This window comes from Osmerus eperlanus, chromosome 17, assembly GCF_963692335.1.
Source record: "Osmerus eperlanus chromosome 17, fOsmEpe2.1, whole genome shotgun sequence".
Taxonomy (NCBI): domain Eukaryota; kingdom Metazoa; phylum Chordata; class Actinopteri; order Osmeriformes; family Osmeridae; genus Osmerus; species Osmerus eperlanus.
Window position 1 is genome coordinate 6,648,344 of NC_085034.1, and position 16,958 is coordinate 6,665,301.

Below are 16,958 nucleotides of genomic sequence, written 5' to 3' on the forward strand. Positions count from 1 at the left end.
CTCTCTTTCTCCCTCTCTCTCTCTCTCCCTCTCTCTCTCTCTTCCTTCCTCTCTTTGCGGTCTGCGCTGTGAAGCATTACAGTTACCATGACGACCAAGGCTTTTCCCTTGTTTTAAGAATTTATCTTTCTTAATTTTGTTCTCGCTCTCTATGGTGACCAAGACACAATAGACTGGTCTGAGGTAAAGAGACCATTCTGTAACACACATACACTAATACACACAGACACTAACACACACACCCCCACAATGACACAAACATGAACGCTAACACTCCATGCCTCAGAGTGGGAGGACTTTATCAAATGAATGAAGATTGTGATGACGCATGGTCAGACCTTGAGTAGTAAGAGTAGGTACTGTGAGTAGAAGGACGAGAACTGAGTTAAATTTAGGTATTACACAAATGATTTCCATTGACGCCATACTGGAGGTGGGCACTGACATTACCAACTGCACCAAGGAAAGGGTTGCAATTGTCCTGCTACTGTGTACAAAATCAGAGACAACTTACACCTTTGTGAGACTTGAAGCCTACCTTTTTTCATAGAAAATATTCTTAAATATAATTCCATGTAAAATAATGTGTATTACTTGAGCCATTCATTTGTTTTTATGGTCATTTTGTCATTGTGTGGTAAAAAGAAATACATAGCCTACATTAAAATAACATAACATATATAACACAATTGTTTAGATATATTTCGCATTCAATTGGGTGATTTGTAAAATGTTAAGAGTTCAAATGTTTACAGTTACAGCATTTTATGTCTCTCTTGGCTCTGCAAGTTTCAAAGCATTTCGACTCTAGGTTAATAGTAAAATTGTGGTGTGACTGCCACCTTATGGTGCTTCCGTTACCTAGCACGTTTGAGAAATTTAAGTCGAACGAAACTTTAATCGACTGTAAATCGATTATCATTGCAGACTAGTGTTGGTAGTGAAGCATTTTTTTTTAAGCTCACACATTTGAAGCATAACCTACTTCAAAACTATGACTTTGGCCATGAGATCTTTACAACATGAAGGACAGATTAAACTAGAGAGGGTAAAATTTCTGGGGAAATTGTAGGGTGTGCTTGCTTGCGTCGGTTGCACAGGGGTCCGTTTTTGAATGACATTTTTACAACTGATATTTCTGTATATTTTATATAAAAATGCATACTTATTATTTATAAAGATTACATAGATTTAAAAGCATTTTTTTTTTTGCTGCTCATTTACAACTGAAAATACGAGTGAAGTGTAGAATTAAATAGATGTCTTCTCATTTCCCCTGCAAGAAGCAGCCTCATCGTTGAATCAAAACGAATAAATTTGGCAGACCGGTGTAAAAATTGATCTCTATGACAATCTCTTTTTCAGACATTTAGCCTACTCATTGCATTCATTCATGAATAAAGAACCCCCTTTGAAGATTATTCTACGACGTTACCCGGCAGTAGAAGATGGAATCGCGATTCAAACAGTACCATCTGCTAACTGAAAATATGCCCCCCAAAACGTAAATAAGATGGACATTTATTTAGTGGAAAATCGCTCATTCATAAAAAGCTCACTGGTAGCAATCATTGTCAGTAACAACGCAAAATGCGATATAACCCTGTGTGGAGAAACTGCCCCGGTAAATTGTACTACTACGGCACAGTACTAGACTACTGCTGTGTTCGTCTTGGTAGCGATTGCGTTGGTTGAATTGGATTTAACGTTCTGTTGTACGGTTTAGGCTGAAATTAATTATTTTCATGAACAGATTGACAACGTTTAGGCTGTGGCAATGAAGTTCAGGTTAGTAGTTAGATAGATTTTTGATTTAAGTAAGGGGAGTGCCGAACATGTTCTGTCGCCGTTTGACTTCCTTCAGCTGTGTAATGTTTTTGTAGTGTCTTGCATAGGCTACAGCGTTTCAGTGAGCAACACTGGTTTGAAACCACAGGTAATGGTAATTTCACCCACAAATTGTTTACTTGTAATGTAATGTCATAATAAATCCTACAACGAAAATGTATTTGTGAGGAATGTTTATTTTAACGATTGAAAACAGATGCATCATAGACCACTGTTATGTGTTGCCCGGGCAACAGAGGCTAATGTCATGATGCTAATACTTCAGTGAAATAGTAGACTACTGTTTCCGAAAGTAGATGTACTTCCTTAATAAAATCAGCTTATATTGTACATTACACGTCACAATTGTGTGTCATATCACAAAGTAAAATTAGTAAATAGTTATCACCCTGGCCTCTTTGCTTGTGGCGTTTCTGCAGCTGCCTTGCAGTAAAGCAGTTAGCTTAGCTATCTCCCAGAAGTTAACGAGCTGCTAAACTAATGTTCTGCTAGAGGTAGTCACGCGAGTTTTCGTGACGTTAGTGACGTAAGTAGCGTCATTGACTGTGGCTAGCAAGTTAGCCACCGTTAGCTTCACTTTTCGCCACAAAAACTTAATTTCCACTTAAGCCATGCAACGGAACGTAAATCCCAATAGAAGCAACTCAATCGCTACCAAGACGAAACTTTTGACACCTAGGTTGTCTATGTAGGCCAAATATTGACTGAGTTTTAGGGGGGCAAAAAGAATAATAAAAATAATAATATATATGTGAGAGAACAAAGGTTGTGCCCTTGCCGAAGGCAAAGCACACCCAAATATATATGTGAGATAACAAAGGTTGTGCCCTTGCCGAAGGCAAAGCACACCCAATAACAAAATGTCAATGCCGCTATTTTTTGCTTATTTACAGTCTATGATTCAAACTCAGGAGTCAGGTGGCTGAGCGGTTGGGGAATGAATCGGGCTAGTAATCTGAAGGTTGCCAGTTCGATTCCAAGCCGTGCCAAATGACGTTGTGTCCTTGGGCAAGGCACTTCACCCTACTTGCCTCGGGAGAATGTCCCTTACTGTAAATCGCTCTGGATAAGAGCGTCTGAAATGACTCTAAACTGAAACCAAAACCAAAACTAAACAAACACGGGCTTGACTGTTGGTAAAGAAATTATCGCATACAAAAGGACAGAAGACAAAATGGGTAAATATGTGGATTCTGATTAAATTCGTTAATCGTTAATAGTAACTATTTGAACACTAGCCTCTATAGAATTCTAGGCAATAATATCTTTCATTAGGATATCGACCTACCCAGGGGGTCAGCTTGTTGATATCTATTCAACTTTTTTTAATATCACTGATCATGTTTCATGAGTTTTTCAAACTGTTTCTGAGATTTACATGGGTGTGTATATGAGAGCCTCGAAATCATCTAATTGGCGTAAGAATGTATAATGCCGACGTGGACGAATACAGATAGACCTAGGCATTGTAGCCTAAGCTAGCAAGGCTAATAGCCTTCGTTTTGCTAGGAAGACGAGCGTCAAATTTGATTCCATAGACAAAATACACACATTCATTTTAAAGAATAGAAAAATGAAACACACAATATGCATTACAATAATGTTGAATGCAGAGAGAACATTAACAGTCACTTGTTCCATTTCCCAGCTGTAAGGATTATCCTGGTTGGATCTAAAGGATCTGGTAAAAAGTCTTCACAAAGGTCCATCCTGGACCTTAAACAACCTCAATCCAAACTCCAGAAGGCTGTAGGTGAGGTATCAGGGAGGACAGTCACTATGGTAGATACTCCTGGTTGGTATAATGACCTATCCTCGAAAAAGACTCCTGTACTGGTGAAAAAGCAGATTGAGTCCAGTGTGCTGCTGTGTCTCCCTGGACCCCATGCCTTTCTCCTGGTTATAAATGTTGAGCCCCCCTTCAGAGAGGGAATGAGGAAATCTGTGGAGGATCACATGAAACTACTGGGTGAGAGAGTCTGGCATCACTCAGTGATACTGTTCACCCATGGAGACTGGCTGGAAGACAAAACTATTGAGGAGCACATTGAGAGTGAAGGAAAGGCCCTCCAGTGGCTTGTTGAGAAGTGTGAAAACAGGTATCATGTTTTGAACAACATTAACTTAGGAGACAGATCACAGGTCACAGAGCTGCTGGATAAGATTAAGAAGATGGTGGCAAGAAAAAATGCGGAGCCGTTTCACAGAGTGAAAGTGGAAGATCTGATGGACAGTGATGATGAGACGGTGGAGGAGGACTGGGCATTCTACAGAGAGATGACACAGGGAATGAGAACCAGGAAAACTCATAGTTTTCCATTTGTAACTCCAAGTTGTAAGTAGAAAAGTTTGTTTTTTAACATTGGTATTAAGTTTATCTTGCCACAAAGTTTTTTTCTGGTGAGATGTTTTGTAGAATATAATGGAAGTGAGATTACTGTATGTAAAAAAAAACATTTAGTTGTTGAATTAAATCAGATACATTATGTATATGGTTATAACGTATAATTGTGTGTTATGCATGTCTTTTTCCACAGTGGATGGTGAGAAAAGATCTGAAGTAAACTCTCGGTGCACCTCGGGTTTCAGCTCGTTCAAGTCAGCATCAAGAAGAACACTGAGCTCTGGATACAGATCACTGAAGTCAACATCAGAATCAATCAGTTCGGATTATGGATCATGCAGTTACGATCTCAGATCAATGTGTAGATCTGATCAAGGATGGGGCGGAGCCAAATGTTGTAAAAAGTAGAGGCTCAGCCCAAAGCAATGTCCTTGTCAGAATCAGAAAGGTTTTAATCGCCATGAAAGTTTGTACAGACAAGAAATTTACTTTGGCAGGAAGGTGCATACATTCAACATTATAGGAATCTTAACTTAACCCTTGTGCTGCCTTTGGGTCACATGACCCATAACAAACCAGACTGTCTACTGTGTTATGTTCTCTCATGGTAACTTCCTGCTGGATGGCAGATATTATTGTATGCTCTATAGTGTAAAAGTGTAAGTGTGGCATGAATTCTGACCCTGGTGTGCCTCCGATGTAAGTTGTTGTGTAGTGTTACTGTCTGGCTGATCTGTGTATGTATGAAGTGTGATGCATCATGTGCGTGTTTCTGTAATTCATGTATTTTTGTTCTTTTGATGTCAACATTTATGTTAATAAAGAAAACAACTTTCATAACAAACCATTGTTGTGTTTAGCCAATTTTACCCAATACAAAAACAAATACAAATAATTTTCTTTTAACCTTCGCAATGTGGGGGGTCTGAGACAGCCCGACGGTTAAAAGAAAATGCTTCACTTTGTTTTTGTATGCGGTAAAGTTGTCGCAATACGACGGTGGGTCACAACGACTTATGGGTCAGAATGACCTGAAGATAACACAACGGTTAAACATGTGGTCTACCTTTACTAAAGGTACAAAGTCTCACTAATCCTAAGAATAAAAATAAAGAATATGACATATAAAATGGCAATATACAATGGACATAATATACAATTAGTATAAAAAATACAAATAGTGCAAAAAATACAAATATTATAGTAGTGCAAATTTGAATGAAGGTGTATCAGTTAGATGTGAGTGTAGATAGGGACTTCAACAAGTAATGCGAGGGAGCTTCAAAAGATTTGTTTGCTTTTCGAGCTTTACGATATATAAACATTTAATTGAACTCATATTTTTATATTTTCCTAATTTATTTAACTGAATATTATTAGATTTAACTTGAATGTATCAGTTTTGGACACATTTGTGCAGAGAATTATGATAGGCCTTACCGTTTGTAAACTTTTGCCATGTTAAACAGTAAACAGTTAAACAGTTCACGCTGCTCATTATTCTTATTTTTATATATATTTTATTTTATATTTAAATGGTTGTATTCTTAGATTGTTTAGTTCTTAGAAATAGTTAAACTTTTGTACTTTAGGGTTAGGGTGTAAATTCACAGTAAATTCTGTGTTTGTATAACATACTGTACATGGCGAATAAACCGAATTCTGATTCTGATTCTAAACGTATAATTTAATTCAGAGTAATTATAGCCTATTTAACACATCTCTTAACACCAGTTATTAGAATGCACATGTATACTGGTATAAATAAAAACTCAGAACTATGTAAAAAGTTGTTTTCTTTATTAACATAAATGTTGACATCAAAAGAACAAAAATACATGAATTACAGAAACACGCACATGATGCATCACACTTCATACATACACAGATCAGCCAGACAGTAACACTACACAACAACTTACATCGGAGGCACACCAGGGTCAGAATTCATGCCACACTTACACTTTTACACTATAGAGCATACAATAATATCTGCCATCCAGCAGGAAGTTACCATGAGAGAACATAACACAGTAGACAGTCTGGGTGGTAAACTGAACACATCAGTTAAACATTTACGCAATAAGTCTGCTGTCAACCTGTCAACATAATAATGGTGAGGTTACTCTACAGAAGATGTGTGTAGTCATCTTATTGAAATATGTCCTTGTTTTTTCTTTTGTTTGTAGAAGACAGCTTCACAGTACATCTTTCAAGGTGTATTGCCCTTCACTATTCATTGTAACGACATGCAAATGTTTTATGAACCTTGAGTCGCCTTTTAATTCTCAGCAGTTCATCACTTAATAACAGTTGAAATGTGTAGTAAAATCTAATGGCTAACAGGAAACATAACATTAAATATAACATGATTGATGATTATTGCACCTTTTTTTTTACCACAATGTTGAGAAATGCTGAAAGACAGTCTAAATATTTGTTGTTGCTTGCCAGTTTAGGGACAGCGAAACTTTAGTTGGATTCGTCTACTCTGATCAGTGCCACTGTGAACACTGAAAAATCTGCTGGACTTTTGGTTACTGGATGACATTCCCACCATTTTGAATCAGCGTTTTCTGTGGATCTACATTATGAGTAAGAAAAAAGGAAAATATGAAAACAGAAATCAGAATAATTAAATGAAACAATTAAATTACCATTCATAGACAAAAGACACTTGGGTTTATCAATTGATGAACAACAGAGTATTACAAGCAGGAGTGATGTTGTGAGGAAAATTTACCACAGTGAAACGAGTATACATGAACTCATTTACGTCACAGCCTCATAGGTTATCACTGCTCCAGAACGACATCATATTCCCAGTACATCATGGCTTTTTATGGCTTTTTATACTGAAGTATTTATTACTTAAAGTGGTTGACAAATGTCATCAAGAATAAAACAAAATACATACTTATTTAAATGGTCTTAAGTCTAACAGGCAATTTGGTCCTTTGTGACACAGTGTCCAAGGCAAAGAAATGACGTCTAAAACTGTAAAATAAAAATCATCGAGCATAACGTAAACATTTAGAATTCCTTAATGGGGTTGTTGAGTGCAACAAAAACAATCCACAATGTATTAATTGTACATCCTTAAAAGTAATACTATTATTGATGCTAGCCAGAGAGCATAGTGCAACTTCAAGTACAATTTCTGAAGATAAAGAAGGTGGTTATTAATATAGTTAAATAACTACGTTTATACTTACAAAATGTCAAATTGAAATTCTAAAATAAAGTATTCTGTACGTCAAAGCAATGCACCAAAAAATGGACACAGTCATTATAATCAATCTGTCATTTTTTAGAAGAGATTGACATGGAAAACTGATTGCAATAATGAGGTAAAACCATGAAATTCATATTCAATTCCAAACAGATTAGGATACATAAACATATTTACGTTGAATTCATTGTCATGCACTTATCACTGTTGTAAAATGGGACATTCCAGTAGATTAGGAAAGCCCCAATGATATTGTATTAATGGTAGGAGAGTTTACAGTAAGATAATGTAGTAATGTTTCACAGATACCTGCCTTCCAGGAGTCATCTCTGACTTCAGATATCGACAAAGGGATCTCTTCTAGCTCCCAACGCTTTAATAGAACCTGCTTGACACTGTTCCACTTGCCTTTATTACATATGGAGGACTTTTCCCTGCTACAATCATGCGATAAAATCACATTCTTTACCTTTTACATGGAATATGGGTTTCCACAACTATGTTATAACACTGGCTTACGAACAGATGTTGGATAATTGTACGTAGTGCTATTTACAAAGATAGATCATGTAGTAACTACTAATGGCTTCAGGGGAAAGATTTTCCTGTAATGGAAGACAAGTTCTTACAGTATTTGCGGCTCCTTAGATTGCATGTGTACAGGTACTGTGGCGGTTATCTTGACCTAACAAATGGGTTTCTGGTTTTATCAAAAATACTTTGGTAATCATAGGCCCAGGTGAAATTACATTAACTACTTGCCAGCCAACTAGATATGGCAATTGTTCTATTTCTGATATGTTGCCAGCAATAGGCTAGACATCGCTATTGAACCTATCAACATTATTAGTTATAATTTCTAAATACTGTGATATTGCCTAAAACAGAAAGCCATGTAAGTCAAATTACATGAGGAAAACACCTATGCTCTTAAAATAAATAAAAATGCTAATCTTACTAAACATTTCTAGGGCACTTTTTTTGACAACAGGACAGATGCAAAACAATTACACCATGCGCTGCACAAAACTCCAGACTAATTTAATTGTCGGAACCTTTCCAACTGACATTTTTTCAATAAATATGCAACAGGGTGGAGAACAGGAAGTAGGAAACAGGAAGTGGAAGGTGCTTCCTGTTTGGAGGGAGACCTGTGATGACAGACCGGGCCTCCCTCCTGGAGCCATGGCTGCTGAGTGGTGGAAGAGTCTTGAAGAGGGTGTTAGTCGGAGAAGAGGCTAGCGAAGGACTGGCGTAGGCTGCGGATGGTCTCTGCCTTGGCCTCATCATCTGTGGGGTTCCCCTTCAACGGGTCTGTGATGCTGAAGGTGTTGGTCAGCGACTGAGATTTACTGGAAGAAAAATTATGGGAAAAACCAAAACATATATTTTGTTTGTTTATTAATGTCTCCACATCAGTGTCCCAGCTCACCTGCACATGTTGTACTCACAGCCACAGATTTAGCAATTTTCTACCCAACAGAAAACGACCCTATTTACGTGCTCAATTTCTCATACTGTTATTAACACCTGTTCTATTCAAGAAAGACAGCAAATAAGTTGGATGTCTTTCGATACACTAATACTAATACACTAGTACTAATACTAGTGCTATCACAGACACAGTCTGCAAGTCAAACAGGAGTATTAGTACTGTTTGGCACGGAGACTGTGTTTCTCCTGCTAGAAGGTGCAATGTCTGCAGAGACATTCCTGAGTCAGTCCTGAAACTGTTCAACATGAACTGGAGCAGATCGTGGAAACACACCAAACTGGGTTTCCACCCCTTGTTGTTCACAGATACATCTGCATTTCACAGGCACACAGACACGTACTGCACATACTGTATATCCATCGAGCCTATTTATAGATCATGCGATGCAGGACCCAAGACAAAAATGAAAAAGTTGAACAAAATATAGGAAAAACAGGAATTGAAAGAAATGATGAGCCCCACCGTGCGTACCAGGTTAACTTACTTGAGCTGAGGAGGCTGCTTCTGGGCCCCGGGGCCGGAGGTGGCAGGGATGGGGCCGGGCTGGAAGGCCTGGCTGGGGGAAGTGCTGGCAGAGCGGGCTCTTTGAGGGGAACCTTGGGCTGACTGGGATGGAGAGGCTGAGGCGGAGCGGTTTCCCCCTGAACACCAAACACACACGTGTATACACACACATTGTATACAAAGACATCCACATATGCAAAGACGCAGGTGCCCGCACATGCGCACGCACACACACAGTCAAACATGCATACGCACACACAAGCAAAGACACACACATGCTGCTGCTGATGAGCTGCTGGGTTAGAGGATGTGTGGAGAGAGGCCGGCCTACCTTGGGCTCTTCTTGGCTGAGAGCTCTGAGGCTGCGTCTGAGAGATGATATCAGAAACATCATGTTCAAACTCCATACAAGCTACTCCTACCAAAGTTCAATATGTACGGTATATATATATTGATACAGTGTATATTTAGCATTCCAGATAAAGGTACAATTATCAATATGAAGGCTTAATCAAAGTCTGTCGTAAAGCACTAGCTGGCTGGTTGTAAATGAGCTCAATTGCTATGCTTTTCGAGAGTCGAAACTGTCCAAATCCAAAAGGTTGCTGATGTCGTGCGGTACCTTACCTTGACAGCAGAAGGCAGTGGTGTGGTGATTCCCAAGAGGACACTTGCCATCTTGTTCATCACCAGCTCTGTGATAAGCTGCTTGTCCTCCTCCACATGTTCACCAATCAGAGGCATGGAACTGTCCATCACCTGCCGACAAGCACCAATCAGAAGCTCAAAATCTTTTATAGCCAAGGACTGGGGAGATGCATCTTGTTTCATTTTAAAACATATTTATCATTCATAAACTTCTCAAATTCCTTATTACAGAACAAACAGAACAACAAAAATGTGCACATTAGCAGAACTGTCACTAGAGGGCAGTCTTAGACAAACACAGCCTGGGTGTACTTCAGATTCTTTGAGACGTACAGTATTTCATCTGTGAGTGGAAATGTGGGATCTGAAGGTTTCGGGATCCTGAGCATTTGGATCACACCATTCACTCACAATTCAAGTAGAATGAGAATGTGACTATTTGTGTTCCGGTCCAAATACGAGATAAGAAAAATAGTGACCCGATAACTCAAGAACATTCCGGGTGAGATCACAATGCTTGTGAATAATGGATGAAGCAGACTCTATCTCCTTCATTCATTCTGGGAGGATAGTCACACATGACCGAACATGACGCGCACATCTTACGGCTTGCTCTGCATGAGTCCCCTCATGTGTGATCCCCCTCATCAGCGCTAGCCAAACCCATAGAAAGGATGATCTCAACACACACACACACACACTCTCTCCCTCCCATTCTGTTCACACGTGCCTTCTCAAACCCAAACACCACGCAACGTGCCTCCCCCCCACACCGCCAGCGCCTCCTTCTCTGAAGAGGAGGAGGACCGCGACCAAAACAAACAGGGTGGGAGGAGCTGTCCTCCGCAGGCAGTAGCACACGGGCCGTGCCTGCTGGGTAGCCAATCTGCTGAGCGGGACCAGGCCACGGCATGGCACGCATCCCGGCCACAGGGTGTAAACATCCCCCCTGCCTCAGCCTGCTGTGCATGTGCTGCTGCATGCCCCGGGACATGGGCTGAGGCAGGGGGGAGAGGGAGGGGAGGGGGAGATGGAGGAGAGGGAGGTGGAGGAGAAAGGTGGGGGTGGGGGAAAGGAGGAAGGGAGGGAGAAAGGAGGCAGGGAGAGAGGAGGGAGATGGTGGGACGGAGAGGGGAAGTGGAGAGGGCGAGGAGGGCGAGAGAGGAGGGAGGAAGGTGGGGGAGAGAGGCGGGGGGGCGGGCAGAAAGAGACGAAGGCAGAGAGGGGAAGAGACAGAAGCTCAGGGTCAGGCTCGGGGGGCCCGGGTGAGGTGAGGCTGGCTAGTGATGGGTGAGGCAGGGGGAAAGCCCTGCTGTCTGCACTCTCGCATCCCGGGGGCTGAGTTACTGAGCTCTCCTGTTCCCAGGGCCCGGGAGCATGGGCGGGGCCATGCGGCGGTGTGTGTCGGCGTGAGTCATAACCACAGGGGACGGAGCACAGCCCAGGGGAGTGTCTGCCTGGCCGCCCCCCAGTCTCACTTCAAACAACCCTGCGGTGGCCGCCGAGACACGGGTACACCCAGCGGGTCTAGAAGGGATACATCTCCAGCCAGACACCCGCCAGGCCGCGCCTCGCCTCGCTGCCCTGCCCCCACGGGATGAGAATATGGAGGTGTTGTTGTGTCATTTTATTGGGCTGCGCTGTGTTCCGTTTCCCTGCGTACATCTGGGTGTTTTTCCCTGGGAAAGAAGGGGAGGGCTTTGGTTCAGAGGGAGGTTGGGGGCTGTTATGTGCTAGATGGTGTACAGTCTGTACTGAGATGAACAGTACAGGAATTACAACATGAGGAACATCTAAACTTGGCTTGGAAGCGGGGGGATTTATTTTCTGTTTTAGTGAATGAGGGGATTTCTTCAATAGTGTGAACCGAAACAGAACATTCTCTTACTGGTTTGAAAGATCACTGCTGTTGTGCACTTACGGCAGATCTAGTTTAAGAGCATGGATGCATGCTTTTTTAAATCCAAACCTTAGAACATATGTTGTCTTTTACCAATCTTAATTGAATGTGATTCTCATGACTCATTTAACATACAATACTGTCATTCTCCATCCTGCAGTGTAATCTGAGTAGAAAAGATAATCAGCAGAATTATCTGTGATATCCCACTCCAGGCCAACATAAAGATACACTGTATGTTTTGATCAGCTGATATGAACTGGAAATGTCCTGTAAACGGTGAAAGACTTTAGTTCTCACTAGAAAGGAGGTGTCATGGGTAATATCTGGACTGCTACACAAACAGGTTCCCACTGAGAGGGACATGCAACAAGCTAATGTCTCCGTCGATGCTAATTAAATTCCATCCGGAGGGGGGTGTGTGTGTGTGTGTGTGTGTGTGAGTGTGTGAGTGTATGTGTGAGTGAGAGAAAGAGAGATAGAATGGGGGGAGAGAGAGAGAAAAAGAAGGGTGCAAAGATAAAGAGAGATAGAGGAAGCGAGAAAGAGAGATCGCAGGGAGACAGAGAGAGACTGAGAGAAGCGAGTCATGTAATGACGTAACATTGTTAAGTGACTGTGTCACTGGGGTCACTATCTCCGAGTCTGTGGCTGGCGTATGATAATGCAGTATGTCACCCTCAGCTCTCTGGGAAGATGGACAAGATTTCCTGAGGATTTTACACACACACACACACACACCCACAGTAAAGCCATCAGTCTAAATATGGACATCGTAGAGCTATGACAACTTGCTGTTTGAGCGACTGTGATAGACAAACAATTGGAGGTTGCCATGACAAAGCCCACACAGACCACAGAGGAGCTCCACAGTGCCCACAGGAAACACGCCGAATAATGGCAAAGCCAATTGTGAATTGTTATCAGGTCTAAAAGGAGACTTGTCATTGAAAGCTCAACTCGAGTGGTTCTCATTCTTCTTCCCTTTTTTCTTCTCCTTCCTTCCTTTCGTCCTTTCTCCTCCCTTCCTCATCCTACCACCTCTCCCTGTGCCCTGCGCTGAGACAGACAGAAACCAGACTTGTTTAGGGGAAGTCAGAGGGTCAGAGACAGAAAGAGAGAAAGAGAGAGAGAGTGAGATAGAGAGAGGTGTGGTGGGGAGGTAGACAGGGAGTGTGAGAGAAAGGGACATAGATAGAGAGAAAGAGAGAGAACAAGGGAGAAGTATATAGAGAGAGAGACAGAGAGGGAGGATTACCTAATCGCTGAGCATGCTGTGTATTATGTCATGCTGTCACCAGTCTCAATACGTCAGGTTAGAGGGATACGATTTATCTTAGCTGGACTGGTGGTACTTCAGACAGTGTGTGTATACATACACTGTCACATTTCTGTGTGTGTGAGTGTGTGTGTGTGTGTCTGTGTCTGTGTATTTGTATGTTACTAGGCAGTTGTCTCCAAACATGTTGGGTTAATGTACTTATCTCTTCTAGTCCTGACACAAAGTTTCCAAAGTACATTTGCGTGTGTGTGTGTGAGAAGATACAGGCCTCGTCCAGAGACAAGTGAGCTCACTGGAGCAACAGGAAGAGCCTGGTGGATCTGTCTCACGACCAGATGTGTCCTGGCTGTGGGTCCGGGTGCCAAGCAGACTAGAATCAACCCAGCCACAGGTTATGCTGAGATAGGACTCGATAATACCTGCAGCATAAAGTCTCATTGTGAGCTGCGCTCTGGGTGGCTACCCCAGCTCAGTAACATAGCATGGATCTGACTGAAGGTGCTTAAATACAGGATAAACCCCTCAAACAGTACACTACTGCCATGCTATTGAAATATGAGACCTTTTAATCTAACGAGATGTTAATCCAAGATACTGTTACACCCATCCATATAAATCTTTAACCTGATGACCACACACACAGACCACCAGGGCACTGAAAATAATTAATTGGTTACATAAGAGTGTTGCTGCAAGATCAGCGGGCCTGTGTTACCCAGGTGACTATGACATCACTGTGCACACAACAGACACCCAGACCGAAAGACATAAAGGAGACCGGCAGAGAAACAGACAGACAGACAGACAGACAGACAGACAGACAGACAGACACACAACCAACCAACCAAGCAAACAGGTAGATAGGCAGGCAGGCTGGCATTCAAACTGGCTGACAGGCAGACACATTTCCCCAAAATATGCCTGCAGACAAGAGTCTGAGCTCAAGTCAGTCAGGCATGCCTTTATTTGAATTCTAAAAGCTTTGTTTGGTTAGCAGAGTAATCATTTGTTCATAGTTTCAATCTTGCCAGATCTGTCCTGGCTGCACCCTTAAGCTCTCTCCCCTCCAGACACTTTCTCTCAATGCTGTCTCTTACTTAATGACTTGGATAACACAATCACCCACAGGGGGGGAATGAAAGTCACAATAATGTTGGTACCGAAATGATATTTCAACATGTGCACCAACTCCAACCGTGTTCAAGGTTATCATATTTGCTGGCCAATGGTCTGATTAAGGGAGTTCATGAAAAACAAACAAGGTCTCCAAACCTGATGTTGGGTTGGTGACTGCGAGCAGGCTCTGATAAGGGGGTGGGTGGGATAGTAGGTTTATATGATGCATGTTGTTGTTATGTTCTGACCCTGAGAAAAGGACTACTGTTGTACAAGACCCAGAGCTACTGCCCGGGGGCCTTGGTGTCTCTAAAGCCCTGATTGGTCAGGCTGAAGGACATATCAGGGTCCAATATTACAGTGGAACAGTGGAGTTGATTGTTTTGGTTTGTGTCAAAAGTGTTTTTCTTTTCAAGATCAGGTCATATTTCAAGGGGAAGGGTCACGACGTGAGGAGCGGTTCACAAGTGGACTTTGCGCCTCGTCTCGGACGTCATCTCCCAGCCCGGCTTTAGGGGTGACCTCTGACCTCTATGATGTAGTCGTTGCCATCTTTCCCGTGGACCGCCTTCACGGCACAGATGTCCAGACCTCCGAACATCTCCGCGCAGGAGTCCACCCACAGACGGTACCTGGAACACAGCGACAACCAGTGAAAAGCAGAAATCTACTCTGGAACTTTCTAGAAGTTAAAAAACTGTGGCAGACACCTATTCTGGAAACTTTCTAGAACTTTCTAGAATGATACCAGGCACCCACTACTGTATGGAACTGTCTAGAGATGACAGACGTTAGTTTGTCAGGGTAGAGTACAGTGCACTCACCTGTCCGTCATGGCGATCTGCTCCAGCATGGCAGACCCCGTGTTGGCCTTCCAGTTCCCTGATATGGATGTCCTCCTAGAAAGACCCAGAACACCAGATCAGGGAGACGGAACAAGGAACCCCAAGAGAACACAGACGTCCAGGTAAGTAGGATGGAACTTAAAACCTAGAGAGAACCCCGGATGGAACTCACAACCCAGAAGGAAACCAGAACACCAGGTCAGATAAACAGAATGAACAACTCAGCCCCTGAGCGGATAGTGACAAGCTGTACAGTGCGATAAACAGTCACTCAGCACTGTTGTTTTTGTAGTTCAATAGAAGACCCCAAGGGGAAGATGTTATCGTATGCTTCAACACTGACTGCAATGCACGCCTATATTATGCTTGTGTCACTGCCTGGTTGAGACTTGCTTTCATGGGCGAAGCCATGGACAGGGAGTCGAGATAAGACTCCCTCAATTCCACTCCTCTTAGTCAAAGCATTTTTTTTCAACGGAGCTGCTTGAAGGCAGATAGGGTATGGGCTCATGAATTCTACTGTACACACTGTCTGCATGCTGCTGATCGTTTTTCAACTGCATTTGTTGACTGCATTGTTGAAACTCCAAATCCTGGCTGGGACCCGCAGTATATTTTTGGAGCAAAGTTAAAACTGCCCGCCCCCTGTGTTGGGACCTGCGGGACAGGAGCGATCCCAATCCCACTGCAGGCCTCAAACTCCCCCTCTCTCTCAAATCTAAAAACCAACAGGACGCTCGTACATGCTTACATGTACGCTTTGTAGTTGTTGCCAATCTTCTGGATCCTGATGTCATACTTGGACTGGACGAAGGGCTCGGAGGTGGCGTAGGTCCTAGCCAGCGCCACCACGCTGGTGATGTCCTGGAAGTCTTCCTGGTTCTCCACTTTGATCTGGGGCAGGAAGAGAGAGCGCCGTGCTAATCACCTAGCGTGCTACTATCAAAGCTGGGAAGAGGAGTCGTTAGCGGTTAGCGGTTAGCTTTACTGGAGCATCCTGATGGAATTTCAAACTACCGTAACACAGACAGGTTAATTAGACGTCCCGCTGTGGAAAACATTTCCGGATCAGCTTTGATCTGCATTTTTGCCTCAGCGGAGCTCCCAGGTAAAGGGATATCACAGAGATTTACACAGGAAGGAAAATGACATAAATCAATCAAAGCTTGGGTAACTTCAGATAATATTAAGTACAAAAAAAGAATACACCAAATTGTACAGGTACTGTACCAACCAACAGAATTCCGAGAAAACAAGCATCATATGGTACAGCCATAGATATCTTTCCCATCATGTAACCAAGTTTGATGGATGGGGGCCAACAAGTGCCACAGACAGAAGCAGAAACAGACAGACCACTTAATTACCAGCTATATGTTTACATTAATATACACATATCTAGTAGTACAAGTCCTCCATTAGACCCTGGGAAACAGGAGGTAGGGGAGACACCCTCATAAATCAACAGGCTTCAATGTATGCCGTTCTGTCAGTGCCCGATGAGTTGGATGTCGGATGATGAAGCCCAGGGCTGTAGTCCTAATCCATGCCCTTGTTATCTCATTATCGTTAGTCTCAATGTTTCCATCAAAACTACTTCCCCCATAATGCTGTGTGGGAGGGTGTGTGGGAAGAGCAGTGAGTTGCTGTCATGGGGCGGGGGGGGGGGGGGGGGGGCGGGGAGGGCGCGGGGGGGAGTGATGTTCTCAAGTACACTCCCTCTCTCTCACTCCACATTTCTCTC

General features: G+C 42.6%; 2 protein-coding genes across 3 annotated transcripts in view; one reads left to right on the forward strand and one right to left on the reverse strand.

Annotated features, from left to right (window-relative positions):
* The first annotated feature begins 3,337 nt into the window (after positions 1-3,337).
* LOC134037875 (GTPase IMAP family member 4-like) lies at positions 3,338-4,719 on the forward strand. The gene is made up of 2 exons (XM_062483431.1): positions 3,338-4,183; positions 4,386-4,719. The coding sequence occupies exons 1-2, from the start codon at positions 3,436-3,438 to the stop codon at positions 4,598-4,600; spliced, it is 963 nt and encodes a 320-aa protein (XP_062339415.1). The 5' UTR covers positions 3,338-3,435; the 3' UTR covers positions 4,601-4,719.
* Positions 4,720-5,975: 1,256 nt separating this feature from the next.
* Positions 5,976-16,958, reverse strand: part of LOC134037876 (synapsin-3-like) — a 65,758-nt gene continuing 54,775 nt past the window's right edge. Inside the window, exons 7-13 of one of the 2 annotated variants that reach the window (XM_062483432.1) lie at positions 15,966-16,108; positions 15,194-15,268; positions 14,899-15,001; positions 10,051-10,182; positions 9,755-9,791; positions 9,404-9,560; positions 5,976-8,776 (exon numbers count right to left, since the gene is read on the reverse strand). In XM_062483432.1, coding sequence (XP_062339416.1) covers positions 8,647-8,776; positions 9,404-9,560; positions 9,755-9,791; positions 10,051-10,182; positions 14,899-15,001; positions 15,194-15,268; positions 15,966-16,108 — 777 coding nt within the window. In that variant the 3' untranslated portion in view covers positions 5,976-8,646. The remainder of the gene's footprint in view (positions 8,777-9,403; positions 9,561-9,754; positions 9,792-10,050; positions 10,183-14,898; positions 15,002-15,193; positions 15,269-15,965; positions 16,109-16,958) is intronic. The other variant, XM_062483433.1, reaches the window with a different exon arrangement.

Excerpts from the sequence above, each read along its gene's own strand:
- LOC134037875 (XM_062483431.1), top strand. The coding sequence starts at position 3,436 with ATGCATTACAATAATGTTGAATGCAGAGAGAACATTAACAGTCACTTG. Across the intron at positions 4,184-4,385 it reads TCCATTTGTAACTCCAAGTT|TGGATGGTGAGAAAAGATCT; the intron begins GTAAGTAGAAAA and ends CTTTTTCCACAG.